This window comes from Pteropus vampyrus, unplaced genomic scaffold (genome assembly GCF_000151845.1).
Source record: "Pteropus vampyrus isolate Shadow unplaced genomic scaffold, Pvam_2.0 Scaffold125, whole genome shotgun sequence".
NCBI lineage: Eukaryota > Metazoa > Chordata > Mammalia > Chiroptera > Pteropodidae > Pteropus > Pteropus vampyrus.
In genome coordinates this window covers 1,081,909-1,099,702 of record NW_011888906.1, presented here as the reverse complement: position 1 = coordinate 1,099,702, position 17,794 = coordinate 1,081,909, and the positions used below count along the sequence as shown (strand labels likewise).

Genomic DNA, 17,794 nt, shown 5'->3' with positions numbered 1-17,794 from the left:
GGAGACCATGGTTACAACTCATGTTCTTTCTGGTGCCTCAGGCGCTGGCAAATGAATGGGGCCCAGGGCAAGGTGAAGCGGTCTCAGAACAGGCCACCCAAATAAGAGGCTGTCTCGAACCACACTCCCCAAAAAGTAAGGCATCACACTAAGTACAATGGTTTGGAGGCCAAATTGGCTGGTTTGACTCCAACCTCTGCCTCCTGCCGGCAGTGAGACCGTGAGTGGGTCAATTCCCCTCTCCGAGCCTCCGTCTTTTTGTCTGAAAAATGGCAATGCGATAGTGTCTCCCTGTGGGGCTATTGGAGCATTAAATGAGATTTTAGCCGCTGGGCCAGACCCTCTGTGAAAGCACAATAAATAAGAGTCGCAGCTATCACTTTATGATTCTCTGGTTTTTTGTGGAGCCTTGGGAGAAGCTGTGTTCTAGACCAGTGTGTTTAATCTGAGTTCTTGTCACTGCTGGGCTGAAGCTTCTCTGATAAGTGGCCTGGGGCCCACTCCTCCCAGTCTCTGGGCCTCCATCTAAGGGTTGGGGCTCAGGCCTGCTTCTGTGGCCCTTCTGGAACAGCCCACCTGAGGATCTGTACCTGGCACCTCACAAGTCTACCTGGAGCACTGCGGAAGAAGTGAGAACCTCTCCCACTAACACCATCGCACGCCTAAGCAGGTATGAGTCTTAGAGCCACCAGAATGCCTGACGCCGTGGACTTATTCAGGTTTTGCTCACATCCTCATTTTGTGTCTGTGCCTAGAAGCCAGCTTCTCGACCCTCTCCCCCTCTCCCTAGCTCAAAGCCAACACCGCCCCTTTCCTGACTTGGCCTGACCTCCGGCCTCCAGGCCTTTGCCCCTGCAGTGCCTTCCACCCAGGAACCCTCTCTGCACAGCTCCATCATCTCTTCCTCTGAAGGGAGGAAAGTGGAAACAGTGATGCCAAGTGCATATCGTGGCTCCGATGAAAACCTTGAAGACAGCACACCATGATCCTTCCGCTGAAGCCACAAGCTTAAAACCGTCATGCCTACCTCACCCCAACGTCCATGATTCCTGTGTCAGCAGAAACCAGTCAGCGGACGGGGGCCTGAGTTTCATCAGGGCTGCGTGTATTTGTTTTCAAGGAAGGTTTTGCTGTTTCTCCGGGGTTACACAGGAGACTGTTAACAGGCCCAGAACATGCCAGACCTGCACTTCCCAGCGCTCCCTCCACGAGCTGGGGCTGCTCTTCCCAGGGCTAAGAGGTAATATGTGGATGCACACTGGCCCAGTGTTCTCACAACCCCACAATGGGTCCTGTTATCACCGGCCCCATTTTACAGTTGGCAAAATCGAGGCTCAGAGTGAAGCCTCCTAGCCAAGACCACCGGGGCAAGTCACGAGGAATTGCAATGCCCAGCCCTGAGCAGTCCTTGATAAACAGGTGCCATGGTCTGCAGAGGCGGGGGCGGGGGGAGCCGCACCCCATCTTTGTGCCAGCCACCACTAGGGAAGCTTCGTATTTAGAAAGGCCCACTGTTCAGCAGAGGCAACGAAGTCTCAGGGGGGTAAAGGGAAGGGACACATAGGGGACCTTGAGCTGCCAGACAGGATGGACATCTGTCTGGTTCTCGGGTGGGGACACCGAAGTGCCCCCAAGTGGACCGTGGTCTCCTCTGAGGGGGCAGGGGAGAGGCCTTACCCATCCACACCTCTCCAAAGCAGCCCTGGCCCAGCTTGACCTCCAACCGCAGTGACTCCCGGGGGATCTCCCAGGCATCCTTGGCCAGGCCCTGAGTCTGTGGCTTGGATGTGGGGCACACAGTGGTGAGGCGGTGGCACAGGCCATCAGCATGTTCTAAAGATGGAAGCAGGGAGGTGGAGTTCAGGCCGGGGTTCCACCCTGGGACCTCCCTCTCCCACACAGTGTGAGTACAGACCTACACGATGCATGCACACAGGCTTCAGGGACACACAGGATGCCCTTGAGGCCAGGCGTCCACACCTGTGTGTACACACTTTCACCCCACACAGGTCCTCACTGCCTCATGCATCCGCTCATTCATCCATTCAATCATCAGACTTTAAGGGGCGACCAGTTAGATGGGTGCCAGGGACCCAGTGGGGGACAAGTCCAGTAGAACTCTGGCTTCAGGGAGCTCACAGTCCAAGGGGAGCCCAACTTCCCTTAATCAACTCCCAGGACCCTGTGTGTGATAGAGGGGAGCTGTGCATGTAACAGCAGGGAGGCTGGTGGACTCTTGGAAGGCTTCCCAGAGGAAGTAGTACTTGGGCTTAGATCTGCAGGCATAGGTGTGGTTAACTAGGGAACAGCACTCCACACAGAGGGCACAGTGGCTCAGGCCTGTGCAAAGGCCCTTAGTTAGGGAGGAACAGCTGCTGAGTTAGAGGAGTTGAAAGGAGGCCAGCGGGGCTTCAGGGAAATGAATAGGGAAAAGGTAGCCCCAGGTTTCGACTACCCACGGCCATGCTTACTTAGACTACCTAAGAATGGATTTAGACTACCCAAGAGACCACACTGGGGTCTTTATCCTAAGATTCCAAGATAGTCCCTGGAAGGCTTTGATTTGGGGAAACAGGGTTCTGAAGGAACAGCTGTGGTGGCCAAGGGGACAGAGAGAAGTGGCACATCCTGGAGCGAGTCAGGAGGCCCGCCTGACAGAGGAAGAGGAGGTGTGGAGTGGGGAACAGCTGGCACTCTCAGGATAGGCCACACCTGCACACAGAGGCCACGACTACAAGCCACAGCCACACGGCATCCACAGAGACCCACCCACAGGGGTTCACACAGGCCCATGACACTTCAGTCCACCAGGTAGCCCTGGACATCCAGAAGGAGCAGCCACATTATTGCACACATGGCCTGCACATGTGAGCTCACTGCCTGCTCTGGCTCGCTCTTTCTCTCCCTCTTTCCCTCTTTGCAGGCATCGATCTGGCCACCCCCTCCTCCTCTCCCAGTAACCGGTTCAGACCGGTCCTAGGGCTGCAGAGATAACCGACACCAGACTGTGCCCCCTCCCTTCCCTGCTCACTCCTCCAGGCAGCCCCACCCCCCACCAGCCAGCTGCAGAGGAGGAGAAAGAGGAGGGAGCCAGCGAGGGAAGAGGAATGAGGGGAAACAGGGAAGAGAGCACAGGAAGGGAAGAGGGAAGAGATGGGGAGGGAGGAGTGGAAAAGGAGGAGGGAAAGCGGGGGAAGGAAGAAGGGGCAGGGGAAGTAAAGGGGGAGAAGAGCGGGAGCAGCACGCCCTCAGGATATAACAGAAGCCCCAGCCCTCGCTGCCCCCAAAGCCCCCTCCTCGGGGTCTGCAGCTGGGCTGAGATAACTCCCCGCCACACGCCCTCATAGGGCCTAGCCCCAGGCCCAGGCAACCTGCTCTCCCCTGGCCCCAGCTGCCCAGCCCCTGGAGGCCTGCACCAGGGCAGAGAAGGGGCACTCACTGGAGTAGTAGGCTACGAGCTGCTGCAGACTGTTGAACTGGGTGCGAGAGGTGATGTAGAAGCCGCCACTGTCCAGCTTGCGGATCTTGTAGTGCTTCACGTTGAGGCCCTTGGCATTGTCGAAGTCAGACACTGAGAGGCAGTAGGCACCTGCAGGGCAGGGCCAGAGAGGAGCCATGACCACCATGCCTGTCGCCCCCACAGGCCATGGCACTAAGTGCAGTTCTGTGCCTATCCCACACAGAATGGAAGAGTGAGGCCAGGTCACCAAACCCCTGGCCCAGGGCAGAGCCGGGTCTGGTCCAACCTGTCTCTGAGCACTCAGCTCTGGGGCAACCACCGAGACAGGGCCAAGTGAGCAAAGCGACACCTGAACAGAAAGCCTCGCCATGCATCCTTGGCTCTGGCAAGACCCCTGAAGCCTGGGTGTACATCCCACCTGTGCAACCTGGACAAGTTGCTTGCCTTCTCTAGGCTTCAGTTTCCTCCTCTGTACAATGGGGCTACTCCCAGGGCGGCTGGGAAGATTCAATGAGACCACATATAAGAGAGCCTAGCACACAGGAGGTGCTTAATAAATGTTTGCTGGGAGCGTAGGAATGGCCTCAAGTGGCTGTGTGTCCCCGGACTAACAGCTTTCCCTCTCTGGATCTGCCCATGAGAGCACTATCTGTGCCCCGCCACTTCCTAAAGACTCCAGGCTCGGGCAGGAGCTGGTGGTTGGCTGAGGCTGTGGCAGTTGTGGGCAGGAGATCATGTGCTGGGCGTGGCCTGAAGACTGCCAAGGCTCAGCTGTGCCAGCCTTAATGGGCCCCTCCCTGTTTTCCTCAAGCCTGGAAAAGCTTTGGGCTGGAAAAGCTTCCTTCTTCCCACCAGGCCTGGCTAGGAGCCCCTGTTAACCTGAGCTCAAGAGATGCCTGGAGCAGCATCAGGGAACAAAGCCCAGAGGCAGGGGCAGTGGGAGCAAAGGCTCCAGCGGCCAGAGAAAGCCCTTCTTGGGAAGTAGCATACAGGCATCTAGTATACGTGCTAGAAGCCTACTGACATTCGGACCAGTCCTCTGGTAGGGATTAAGATCCTGTGTAAAGAAAAGGAGGCCCAGAGAGGGAAAGCAGCTAGCCTCAGGGAACCCAGTAAGTCAGGCACAGAGCTGGGACTTGAACCAGTAGCCGGGTCTCTAAAGCCTACGTGGGGCATCTTTGACTTGCTGCAGATGATCCAGGCCCTCTGCACTTAGAAGCCACAGGCCTGAGCCCAAAGCCAACCTCTGACCACATGTGCACACACGCAGGCATGCCTGTGCTCAGTGGACTCATGCTAACACAGGCACATACTTCCCAGGCCCCAGGCATGAAGACAAACCCACCACAACTCACTCCCACGCAGCAACACACAGACGATTCCACCCCCACGTGCACACACATGCCCAGACCCACACATAGCGTGCACGGCCACACGACCGCTCATAAATGTACATGCGTGACATAGATGATCTGCTTTCCCATCTCCCGCTGAGCCCCAGGCCCACAGGAAGTGGCCCAGCTTTGTTGCCATGGTGATGGGGCCACCTGCAGCCCACTTGCAGAGGGGCTGAAGGGAAAGTAAGCGGGTGATACGCATTCTCTGGTTGGGGGAAGGGACAGGAGAGGAACAGGGGCCCGGGCTGTCGGGGAAGGGCAGAGGCAAGTCCCAGAACCCTGTCCAGCCCCAAAGCCCCCTGAAGAAGGAGAAGAATAGGGGCCCATTGTATCAGCACCCACCCTGGGAACAAGCCTTTTGCTGTGTGACCCTCAGTCATCCTGACAACCTATGTCCATTCCTCATCTGAAGAAACTGAGGCCAGGGAGACTAAGTGTCATTTTCTGCTGCACCTCTGGCCAAGCCCAGATAACCCAGTGTTCCTCAAAAGCACCTCCCTGCCTTTATCCTATCATTTTCTCTACCGCTCTTACCACTTCATCCCATATACCAAACTCCTATTCATTCTGCAACCCTCAGCTGAAGCAACCCACAAAAAGACTGTTCCCACTGGCCAGCAGGAGTGCTCCTACCTTTTGTGGTCTCGCTTTCTCGCACTAGGAAGGTCCCTCTCGGGTTCTCCGCGTTGAGCAGTAACCGCTCTGACTCCCGTCTGGTGATCTTGCCAAAGTACCACCTGGGGCAGGAGGGAAGAGGATGCTGTTGGTGGTCCAGGAACTATCCACGGTGCCTCTTCCTGGGATGCGGCTCCGGCCCTGGGTAGCCAGACCTCCCACTCTGCCCAAGGTAGAGGCTCTGAATCGGCAGCAATGGTGAGCAAGCAAAAGGCCAGAGTTGATACTCACTCCTCGGCTTGGATGGAATCAGAGGGCGCCACGTAGTTGCTGGGGATGTAGCCCGTCTGTCCGGTGCTGAGCGAGTGGGCAAGCCACCAGTCTCCCTCTCTGAGCAGGGGGAGGAGGAGGGAGCAAAAACAAGGGAAGCCATCAGCGGTGGGCCCTGGTTCCTGCAATCTTCAGGGGTGCTGTGCTGGGGGCTCCTGAGGCCAAGTGGAGCACAGGGAGCAGTGGGACCAGGCCACTTGCAGCCTGCCAGGTCAAGCTGGCCTGGAACTTTTCCTCTCCCTGGACTAGATGCCTCTTAGCCAAAGCTGACTCAGATAGGCTTGATCCAGGATTGTGGAAGGACGGACCTTGGTCAGCCTGAGGCTCAAATCCATAGGGGCAGAGTCCTAGGACAGGAAGTGATCTGCTGCCCTTCAGAGAGAACCAAGTCATCTCGAGATGCCAAGAGCTGCCTCAGGGATAAAGGAGGGAGCTCCTTGTCTCTGGGGAACAAGCAAGTTACAACAAGAGACACGATTCCTGCCCAAGATGGATGTCAAATCAGATCTTTGAAGCCTCCCCAAGCCCTGAGATTTGGAAGCCCAATCCTGGGACCTGGTGAGACCTGAGTGGAGACAGGGGGTGGCCTTTTTGGGGGCTTGGTGACAATCCAGGTGCCAACCCTGCAAACTAGAGCAGTACTAGTCTTTGTTACAAATCACAGGTCACACCTAAAGGGCTCTTCAGCTAAAATTACAGGACTTCTCTTGCAGCCTTCCTATCTACAGGGGAAACTGAGGCCAGAGGGGGCTGTGACTTGCCCAAAATCACACAGCGAGTCATGTCAGAGGGGCTGAGCTGGCAGAGCCCCAATGCCCAGGGTCACTTCTATACTAACTGTCCCACAAGGAGAAGGAGATGGGGACCGGGGCAGAAGGAGCCCCCCACACTGCCGGGTCCCCTGGGCCTGTGTGGGAGTGGGGAGGGGGCAAAGTACCTTTGTAGCCATCTGAATGTGAACCAGGTCTGGCTGGAGCGGGGGTCCAGAGACACAGAGGAGAGAGGAGAAAGCGAGAGCCCAACAGGAAAGAAGAGGCAGAGATGGGGGTGGTGAGAGAGAGAGGCAGAAAGAGCGAGGAAGACGGGGAGAGCCAGGCGGTGCTGGGGACAGGGGACAAGGCGGGGCAGCCACAGAGGCCTGACATCCAAAGCAACCAAAGGGGACAGGGAGAGGGTCCATGGGGAGTTGGGGGGAGTGTGGCAATGGGAAGGGCTGCCTGGGAAGTAGGGTCCAACCCCCTCCCATTCCTCTTGTGTAGAGGGGAAGACTAGGGCCAGAAAAGCAACGTCCTCTGCTCAACGTCTGCCCAGGTTCCCCACCGCCAGATGAGAAGGAACCGTCCCCCACAGGGGCCGCGAGGCTTGAAAGCGTGCTGAGCTTCTCAGTCCAAGGCTGCCTTTGGACCTCACCATGACCCTGAGAAGATACACAGCAAGCAGGATGTGCTCCCCTCACCATTGCTGGGGCCCAGAGGGAGAAAGGCCCTTGCCCACAGTCACACAGTCTGGACTTGAACCTGAACCCTGTCTCCTGGTTCTTCTGAGCTTTCCTTTGACCCACATTCTTCAGCCCGTTTTGACTATAGAGACGTTGAAGCCAGGAGAGAGTGTGGCTCGGGGAGCTCTCCAAGGACCTGTCAGAGTACACCGAGACCCAGGGCTCAGCTGGGGAGCAGGGGGCGGTGGGCGGCGAGGCTGAACCAGAGGGGAGGGCGTCCCTTCTGGACTGAGGCAAAGGCAGCGCGATGAGGGCTGTGCGGGCTGCCTTGGCTGTGCCACACTGACACACACTCGGGCAGGGACGCAGCTCATGTGGGAGTCTGCAGGAAAGGAAGGGCCCAGAAATAAGGGGGCGAGGTCCACCTCAAGGAATGAAGCCCTTGGATGCCCAGGACCTCCATCTACCTCCTGTTGTGCGCCCACTGGCGGCTGTCCACGCTGTCTGTCCCATTGACCTTCAAGGCCACCTGCGAGGAAGGAAGGCAGCCTCACCCCAGATTAGGGAACCAGGGCTCACAGATGTTGAGGGACCAGCCCGAGGACACATGGCACCCCGGCTAATGTAACCCAGCACTTCCTTTGTAGAACTGGGGAAACTGAGGCACGGAGAGGAACAGAGACTTGCCCGAAGCTATAAAGCAAGGACTCAAGTCACAGGTAACAACTGAGTCCAAAGCCTTCATTTCACCAAGGGGGAAACTAAGGCAAAGAGAAAGGCAAGGATTTGCCCAAAGCTATACAGCAAATCAAGGGCAGAACAAGGGTGAGAACCAGGGCCCTCGGGTGCCCTCAGCCAGACACAACAAGCCTCCAGGACCCCTGCAGCCTCCCCAGGCCTTCAGGGGCTAGGATTCCCTTGGGGAGGAAGCAGCAGGCCTAGGGGTGGTGGACAGGCCTGAGATCTCCATCAGAGGTTACAAACAAAGCAGATTGACAAGGCCAGAGTCTGCAAGCTGGCCAGCCTCCGGGGAGCCCGCAGAGTGGAAGGCCAGCGGGAGCACGTGCCCAAAAGCCAGCCAGAAGCAAGGGGGTTCAGCACTACTGATGTTACCCAGACTTCAGCCAGTAGGGCCTCCAGCCCCGCAACATCAGCCCACGTGAGTCTGGGCTCCCAGGCCGGTCTGGAGGTCTTCGTTCCCTAGGGCAGGGATGGTGGTGCACTGCAATCTCACTAAAGGACCCGACGTCCAGCTGTGGCCTGGGCCCAGCTTGAGAGGTGTCCGAGAGCAGAGTCAGTCACCCCAGACCCCATCTCAGCTCACCACTTGCAGGCTGTGTGACCATGGTACTGCCTCAGTTTCCCCATCTGTAGGATGGGGATGCTCACGCCTCCCTCTGAGGAATGTACAGTACCAGCACAGGGTCTGGCACATAGTAGGTGCTCAATGTGCATGAACTGTTAGTGTTATGATTTGGCTACAAAAGAAAAACAATTGAATCTGTATCTCAGTGGTGCCCTTTCCCACTCTCCAAAGCAGCTCAGTGCCAGTCTCCAGTAAGGGTTTGCTGTGTGACCTTGGGCAAGTATCCTAGCCCCTCTGAGTCTTAGCGTCCTCATCTATAAAAAGGAAATAATAGTCACAGAATCTCCCTTGCAGGCACAGTGTGTAAATCAGCATCAAGCTAACTCTGGGTAAGAATTACTGTGATTATTATCTGAGCCTCAGTTTGCCCACCTGTGAAATGGAGCTATCAAGCCCCATCTTCCCAAGTCTATGGTCTGGGAGGCTCAAACCTGCCATAGGTGGCTGCCAAAGGCCTGGGGCTGCTCCCACAGGAGGGGGCCCATAGCTCTCCAGACCAGTCCAGCCAGGAACACCAACCCAAACCCAGCTGCAGAAGTAACAGCAGCGTTATCCTAGCAGGTCGAGCGGATTTTTTTGCATCTTCCCTAGGGCCTGGTCCTTATCAGGTGGGCAGGAAAAAGAAAGGGAATCACACATTTCCTGTCTGACCTGCCACTTTCCCACCAGTGGCCAAAGGAGAAAGCAGTGGACCAGGAGTCCCTAGCTACGATATCACATCCCACCTGCTGTCCACTAGCTGTGTGACCTCGGGCTACTGACCTCACCTCTCCGAGCCTCAGGATCCTCTTTTTGGACCCTAATCTTTGTGCCAGCCAGACTGATATGTGGTGTGGCAACTTTGGAACCTGGGAAGTAATGCCAGTTTGAGCACTTATATTTAACTCACTTGGGCTGCTGGGACCGTCAGAGAAGCATTCTGGGGATTGCAGGCAAGCCAGGGCAGCTGGGCATGGCCCAGGCAGGCAAGTTTCCAAGCCCTGAGGCCTGGGCACATGGTTAGTGGAGAGAGAGCAGGGTGAGGCCAAGGCAGGTCATGTAAGGAGGGCAGGAAGGTGTCCCCTGCCCCATGGTGAAGGGTAGAACTGAAGTGCCCAGGACAAGGTGGCAGAGGTCAGTGCCTGATGGAGGGCTCCCCCGCCACCCAAAGCTGCTGGAATCTGGATGGGAGGAAGGGGTAGTTCAGGGAGCGATCCAGAGTCAGACCCAGAGGAGCGCCCGTTCCTGGAGACTCAGACACCAGGGCCAGGGGCTTGGAGCAATGAGACCTCAGACCCCAGTGGGCTTCCTCAGACCCAGGCCCGCACAGCACCCAGGATTCTAGGACTCCAGGCTATGTGGCATGAAGATCTGGGGAGTGGGGTCTCCAGACCTGCTACCGTGAGGACCCTGACCCAGCCAGCCCCGGCCAAACCCCAGCGACAGAGGCTCATCCTTAAGCTCTCACCTCCCCTGCCACCCAGTTTAGCCAGAGGTTAGACTCAGAAATTCCCACTTACAGGAGAGGGGTGTTGGGGTGGGGGACTGACTGGGGGATTAAGCAATAATGGTGGAAGGACAGGCAGGATGGCCCCTGAGGTGTGAGATCTGAACACCTCAAATTTGGGTGGCCCATCTTCCACTAAGCGCTCCCCCATTCCTGTATCCCTCCTGTTCCTCTAATGCCAGCCCCCAACTCTACTGCCACCTGACTTCTCAGGTAAAGGAGCAGCTGAGCCTTATGATGTGAGGACAGGCTCCCAATTCACCCCCACCTTCTAATCAGGTGCCTCACTGCCACCGAGGGCTTCCCATGGACGGGGCTGCAGCACTGCCAGCCCTCCTGGCAGCCCATCCCGGAAGGCCGGAAAAAGGAAGGGAAGGGACTGGACAAAGGAAAGAGTGAGGGCTGCCCTTGAACTCTGGGTGAAAGAGGCAGAATCAAAATTTCCGGAGCCTCTTCCCCCACCACACCTTTGCTCAAGCCGTGACCCCAGCTGAGAGGCCCTCCCCATCACTGCTGGCTGAGACTCCCCAACACTTCGAAGGCTCCAACCTGATGCATCCTCCCTGCACGGGCCTTTCCCTCCTCCTGGCTCCTCCTGGCCTCCACTGAGTCCCCCTACAAGGGCCATGGGTCAGGCCTACTCTTCCCTGCTCTGCCACCATGAGCTGTGTGACCTCAAGCAAGTCATTTTACCTCTTTGGGCCTCAGTCTCTTCATCTGTAAAATGGAGCAAATATGAGTTTGCACTTTCCAAGGGCCGTGGTGATGTATAAATCAAATAATGCAACGGAAAGCACGAAACCCGGCCCACCCACAAAGCGCAACGAACAGCACTATTTTATTACCATTCGTTCACCTTGTTCACCAGCACCAGCGGGGCACCCCCACCCCCACCCCCACCCCGGTGTGCTGAGCGACAGGTGATGGGGGAACCCAGAAATGTGGCAGACCTGAGAGCCGCCCTCAAGGAGCTCCCAGTCTCAGAGAGGCAGATGCCAAAGGCTGGAACCATGAGAGACCAGGTGGCATTGGGACTAGGACATGTGAGGGGGTGGAAAGTTGGGGAAACCCCCTCCCCCAGGGAGAGCAGCTTGAAAAGAGGAGAGGGCTGCTGCCCAACTCCCAATCCTGGCTTTGCTATTTGGTAGCTGTGTGACCTTGGGCAAGGGCCTTCATATCTCTGAGCCTCAGTTTCCTCATTTGTGAAATGAAGACAGCCCTTCCCCCTGTCACTACAACCCTGGTGGGAATGTAGCAGAGTAAAGACAAGGACGCAGGTAAAAATGCCTGGCACAGCGCCTGGCACCTCTTTTCCCTTGTGCCTCACAGGGAAGGCAGTCCTGAGCTAGATCTTGAGGGCTGAATAGGAGTTTGCCAGGCAGATGGGACAAAGGGTGTTTCAGGCCGAGGAAACAGCATGCACAGGGCAGGGAGGCAGGAACAAGCAAGACACGCTCAGAGATGGTGGCAATGTCCAACCTCCTTAGCCAGGCCTTCGAGGATGCTCAGGGATCAATTCTACTCTATCCTCTAGAAACTTCTTGCCCTTGCACAGCCCTGAGGCATTCTGCCCACTCCAGTGCTGCAGCCTTCCACAAGCTGTCCCTCTGCAAGAGACTGACTTCCATCACCTCCCATGCCACATGACTTCACTGCTCTTCCTTCGAAGACCTGTCTGAACCTCCCAGTCCCTGTGGCCACCACCAGAGCGGGGCACACAGTAGAGCTCTAATGCCTGGGCTGACCCTGGCCCCGCCCACTGCCTGCCACATGGCCTTTTAACTAGGGCTGGCTCCTGGCCACACTCTGGCTCCAGGAAGGCATGGACAAGGCCTTCTCCACCCAGGCCCCAGGCGGGCCCAGCACTGGACCCTGCATGCAGCTGGCACTCAGTGTGGGTCGAAATGGGGAATGAGTGAGTTAAGAAGGTGGATAGTGAGGAGAAGTGATGGGGAGTGATGGGGGGTGATGGGAGGACCCTCCCCATTCTCAACCTGGGGTTAAGGGACATGGTCAAACTGCCTGGGAGTGGGGGCATAAGCTTGGGAAGCTGGAGGGGGGCAGCCAAGGGAGCCCAAAACCACAGGCAGGAAACAAGGCCACATGCAGACTGCAGCCCCACCCCCTCCAGCAAAGCGCCCCAACCCGGCTCGCCCACAAAGTGTGTACACACCTGACATCCACCTTCCTCCTAAGGGCCAGCGAGAGAGAAGCAGAGAGAGGGAGAAGCTGAGAGAAGGCTGGAGGGAGCAAGCGCGGGCCAGGAATGGGGATCCCGAGGCTGCAAGCGGGTTGGGGGTCGGCAAGCGCTGCCAAGGGCAGCACACGGCAGGTGCAGAGCTCTGCCCTGCCCTGTCAGCAGCTCCCGCAGGAGTGCACCCCACTCCGCCCTCACCGCGAAGCCCCCACTGCCCCCAATCCTGGACATATGGCCATGGCCTGCACTGGACCCCCATGACCAGCATTGTACCCCGTCACCACTATACTCTAGGCAAGGAAAGAGGAAGGAAAAGGAGGGGAAGGACCCCAAGGCTGGAGGCCCTGGAGGTGAACCACGTATCCTCTAGGGCACCCTGCCCTCCATACCCTAACCCACACCCTCTCACAATAGGTGCCCAACATGGGTCCCCCAACCCTTCCAGTGTGGGCTCCTCCCCATACAGCTGGAGACTCTGGCTTAACCAGCTACCCCAGCCCCTCTAGCCCCAGGTCATTAATGAGGGCACCTCTGTGGGCATAGCTTCTGGCTGTAGTCCCTGCTTTTTGTCGTCCTGGATCCTGGGCCCAGTACGGCCCTGACTACATGCCCCTCAACAGGGTCTGGGGTCTGAGGCACTGTGCTCTGTGGACTACTTACTGAATCCACATCCCAGGGGCCATAACCACCTCCGCCTGCCTCATCACCACCCCCACAAGCCCCAGGATGGTTCCCGGGCCATCAGCCAGCCTTGACACTCAGCTCTGCCTGCTGCCCATCGTGTTGCCCCCTGGCTCTGGGAAACTCAGAAGCAGCTCTGGCCCAAGACCAGATCAGGGGATAGGGTCCCAAGGGATGACAAAGAAGGACGGCACTCACGTGTTGTTGACAATCTGGAGCCGCTCCCCTTTCTTGAAGGATAGATCGGTCTCTGTCCGCGACTCATAGTCATAGAGGGCCACAAAGGTGGTCACTCCCCCTGCAGAGAGGGGTGCTGTGTGTCAGAACAGCCAGGGCCATGGCTGGGGCAAGGGGTGGACAGGAGGGCCCTGCACACACCTTCAGAGCCCAGCCCAGAGGCGTGGCACATTCAGGGGTGGGCAGCCCTGCAAGGGTGTGTAGGAGGCATGTGCTTCTCTTCATATATGAGTGTTCCACTGGGCTTTGGGTGAAGCTGGGTGTGGGCTTATCTGTTTGGTATCTGTCATCCCCATAGAACCAGAAGCCCCCGCTAACAGGCATCTTTGTTCCCAGAGTCTGGCACATAGTAGGTGCTCAAGAAACAACTGTGGGGTGAATGAAGGAAACTGCACCAGAATAGGTCACTCCATTTCTCTCTCTGGGTGCTTCTATGTGTCTGGGGAGATCCAGATGGCAGGTAACTGTCCCCTCAAAGAGGCCCTCCCTGTCCATTTCAATTACAGCCCCTACTACCAACCCCCGCCCTCTCTGTTCCTGTTCACCAGTTACCACCTTCTAACACCCTATGGTTTATACGCCTTGCTTGCTTTCTCTCCCCCCACAGGGTTTTTGTCTGTTTTACACATTTTGTGTCCCCAGCACCAGAAGAGTCTTGGCACACAGTAGAGGTGCCACAAATATTTCTTGAACAAATGAATGGTTGTTTGTGGATCTGCTTGTCTCACCTGAGTATGTGTCCGTGTCTGAGGGGTCTGTGAGCATTTGTGTCTGTGTGTTTGTGTGTTCTCATTGTGTGTATGTGCATTTGTGCCTCTGTGAGTCTGTGATGGCATTTCCTGAGTACCTGTCTGTCTCCTGCATGTCTTTGAAGGAGTTCTGACTATATGTGGCTGTGTCTTCATCTGGGAGCATGAGGTTACTTGTGTATATGTGTTTGTATTTGTGTACACCTGCACTGGATGTGTGTCTGTGCCTAGAAAGTGAACATTCACGTGTCTCTTGAGTGTTTCTACGTGTGAAATGTGTCTGAGTATCTATGATGGCTCAACACGTGTATATGTGCTGTATGAATGTCTTTGAATGAGTTGCTGACTCTATGTGTGTAACCATGAGTGTGTGGCTCTGTGTGGGTGTGTCGGGTGAGAGTACACGTGTTTGTGTGTCTCATGTATGTCCATCTCCCAGACCATGTCTGCATCTCTTTCAGCGTCCCTTGTCGGGGGATGCAGTACCTCAAATCGCCAGCAGAGGGCGGAGGGGCGCATCTCGGCGTTGGACTGGCCTCTAGACCAGCTCAGGCTCTTCCTCCTAATCTGCCCCGCCCCCTCTGCCACACACCAGCCCTTGTCCCTGACCCATCTCTGGACTGACCAGAGGAAAGAGTAAAGCCTCAGACATGGTCCCAGTGCTGCCCTGAACAGCTCCCTGGCTCTCTGGGCCTCAGTTTCCCCCTACAGTCCTATATCTCTAGACCCCTTTATACTCTGCGTCTGACTGAGTGTGCGCCACACTTTCCAGTGTACAAAGCCTTTCCCCACCCAGAGCCTCCAGGAAACTGCCAACAGTCCCCAAGATGATGTAACTCATAGACTCTTCCCCTTTAGTGAGCAAAAGAAACAGCAGCCCAGAATGGCCGCATCGCTGCCCCAGGGCACACAGCTCTCAGGCAGAGCAGCCTGGGCTCAGCAGGGAAGGACAAAGGCATTCCAGCACCCCCTGGCCCACTGACCAGCCAGCGGCCCCGCCCTCTGCGGGGAGGTGACGGTATCCGAGGAGTTGAAGCCCCCGAAGAGCTTGGGCTCGGAGGCCGTGGGGCTGAAGGCCGTGTTGGGGCCGCGGTGGCCATCAGCGGAAGCCGGCTTGCTGGGGGTCTGTGAGGTGGGGAAGGCGCCCCCGCCACCACCGTGGGCGTTCTCGGCAGGCTCCAAGCTGCGGCGCCGCTGGCTGGCATCCTTGGGCTTGCTCTTGTTGCTGCCCATGGTCCTGGCTGGAGATGAGAAAGGACCCTGGGGTGAAGGAGGGACTCTGGGAGCAAGCAGGGCTGCCTGGGCCCCTTAGACAACCCCCACCCCCACCCACTGTACAGATGGGTAAACTGAGGCCCAAGGAGGGATACTAGCCTCTTTCCGTAAGATAGCCTTTCGGAGCCTCAGTTTCATCTGCAAAATGGGAATAATGATGGCATCCATGGCCAAGCACAGAAGAGCTCATTTAAAAGCCCTAACCTCTCCCACCCGAGTCACTGTTTCTGTCCCTCATGAGCAGGGGCAGTATCTGAGTCATGTCTGTATTCCAAGCACTTAGCACATAGGAGAGGGCTCACTGAGGGTTTGTTGAGTGAATATATGACTGACTGAAATTGTCTAACACCAGAGAATAGGTGCTAAAAGTTGCAACCAAGGCAGGGATACAGCAAGAGGTTGGAAGAAGTGGTTGCTGGGAGCTCAACATTGTCACAGGGCCTTTGCACATGCTATTCCCTCTGCCAGAATGTTCTTCCCTAACCACTTCACCAGGGTAAATCATGCCTCCTTGAGTTCTCAGCTCAAAAGTCACCTCCTTTGGAAGTGTTCTCCAAATCCTTTCACTGGTTTAAGTCTCCTTGACTTTTGTGCCTCTCCTTGATAATATGTGACCTAGTTTTTATTTTTATTTTTTTATTTGTGTGATTATATGATTATTGCCATGGGCTTTTATCTGTCTAGTTCACTGCTGTGCTCCCAGTACCCAGCAAAGGGTGGCACACAGTAGGTAGTCAATAAACAGCTGAATGAATGAGTAACTATTCAAGAGTTGAGAATTCTGAACCAGAAATGTGTGAGGTCTAGAGACTGGGAAACACAGAGAAAACCAAGCTGAAAACTCCCCAGTGACGTCTAAGGCCCGGCCACTCCCTTTTTGCCTCCTACTTCCCCATACTCAGGTCCTGGCTGGCCAAGGTCTCCCCAGCCATCCTGGCTGTTTCTCCCCACTCCCTCATTTTGGCTTCCCTAATGAGTCACCACCTCACCTGTGGAAGGAGCTGTCCCAGAGGACCTGGGAAGCAGCCTGGGGTCTCAGCACGAACACGAGGTGTGGAATCGGGGGTCGTGGACTAGAGGCCCTGCTCCACTTCTTCCCACTGTATGACCCTAGGCAAATCACTTCCCCTCTCTGGTCCTCAGCATCCTCATCTGCAAAAGAGGGATAAAACAGACTTCTCAGGGCTGTTGTGAGGATATGATTAGAAAGAGAACTCATAATGGCTCTGACTCTTAGATCACAATTTATCAGACTCTGACTCAAACAGGCCCAATGCTCAGAGCTTCCCAGATCTTCAACCTTCGCAAAGCATTTTATAAAAGAGAGCAAGGCCGGGCAGGGCACAGCTGTTAAGGGTAGGCTCTGAAGCCAGACTCCCCAGCTCAGATCCTGGCTCTGTTCCTCATCAGCTGTGACCTCAGGAAAGTGACTTAACTTCTCTCTGCACCCTGTTTCTTCATCTGGAAATGATGGGGTCATTGTAATAACTGAATGGGTCAAGGTAGAGTGCCAAGAACATAGCAGGTCACTCTGCCACATGAGCTTTCACTGAGCTTGTGTGACTCTGGACACACTGGGGAGGTGGGTTCCGACTATTCTCCAGGGTAGGCTGTAGGCCCTGGAATCAGTCCAGAATTTTCCCTGGGAACCTGCGGATGGGGAAAAGTCCCCTTGACTGGTTGGAGCCTCAGGCAAGATTATTAGCCCTGAGCACCAAGTCCAGCTCTGTGACCCCACTCCCTATGTGAACCTGAGCCAGTCCCTGTACCCTCTGGGCCTCAGGCTACTGGCAGCCACATGGGGGTGTGGCCTGCATGCTCCCTGGGAAAAATCCAGCTCAGAGAATATAGGGCTGGGGAGGCCCTGGGGAGACCTGCTCAGTAGCCCAAAGGATCACTGGGGCCTCCCGAGGGACAGGCCAACAGGCCTAGGGAGAAGGAAGGCCATGTCCTATGGCAACTCAATCACTGAGGTCACAGTGCACATCAGCACCCATATAATTGGTGTCCCGTGGGACCTAATGACCTGGTTACCCACAGCCTCAGGCTTGATGCAGGCTGAGCCCCTAGAACTATACCCCCCACCCACTTGCTCCCTAGTACAGCATTCATAGCAGCAAGCCCTCTGCTAGTTACTGCAAGGGGACACAGAGATGAACTGACCAGGTCCTTCCTCAGAGGGCACATGCTTTAATAGGGGACTTGCTTGTGGAACTTTGAGAGGAAATAACAATTATAAAATTTTTTAATTTTTTAAAAATGTTTCCTAAGGCCTGAACTTTCTTTCGAACAACTCCATGATGAAGAGTGAGCTCCCTGTCACTGGAGGTAACCAAGAACAGGAGAAATGGTACTTGGCTGATGTGCCATGGAGTGAGAGGGAGAGCCAGGGCTGAACCTTGAAGGCCCTTCCAGCACCAAAAAGATGCACGTGCTCTCTTTGGAATGGGGCAAAGGAAAAAAGACAGCTCCTGGACTCCTAAGTTTTTCCACTGACCGAGAAGACCACTCCCCACTGGAGCACTCAGAAAAAGCATAAGAGGGCCTTCAAGACCAGGCCAGC

General features: G+C 56.1%; 1 protein-coding gene and 1 pseudogene across 1 annotated transcript in view; both read right to left on the bottom strand.

The window, feature by feature from the left end:
- The window catches only part of SRC (SRC proto-oncogene, non-receptor tyrosine kinase), a 56,159-nt gene that overhangs the window by 5,092 nt on the left and 33,273 nt on the right, over positions 1–17,794 (bottom strand). The window contains exons 4-9 of the mRNA XM_023534450.1: positions 14,940–15,197; positions 13,169–13,268; positions 5,764–5,862; positions 5,491–5,594; positions 3,440–3,589; positions 1,678–1,833 (exon numbers count right to left, since the gene is read on the bottom strand). Coding sequence (XP_023390218.1) covers positions 1,678–1,833; positions 3,440–3,589; positions 5,491–5,594; positions 5,764–5,862; positions 13,169–13,268; positions 14,940–15,189 — 859 coding nt within the window. The 5' untranslated portion in view covers positions 15,190–15,197. The remainder of the gene's footprint in view (positions 1–1,677; positions 1,834–3,439; positions 3,590–5,490; positions 5,595–5,763; positions 5,863–13,168; positions 13,269–14,939; positions 15,198–17,794) is intronic.
- On the bottom strand, positions 5,871–13,153 carry LOC111743940 (annotated as a pseudogene).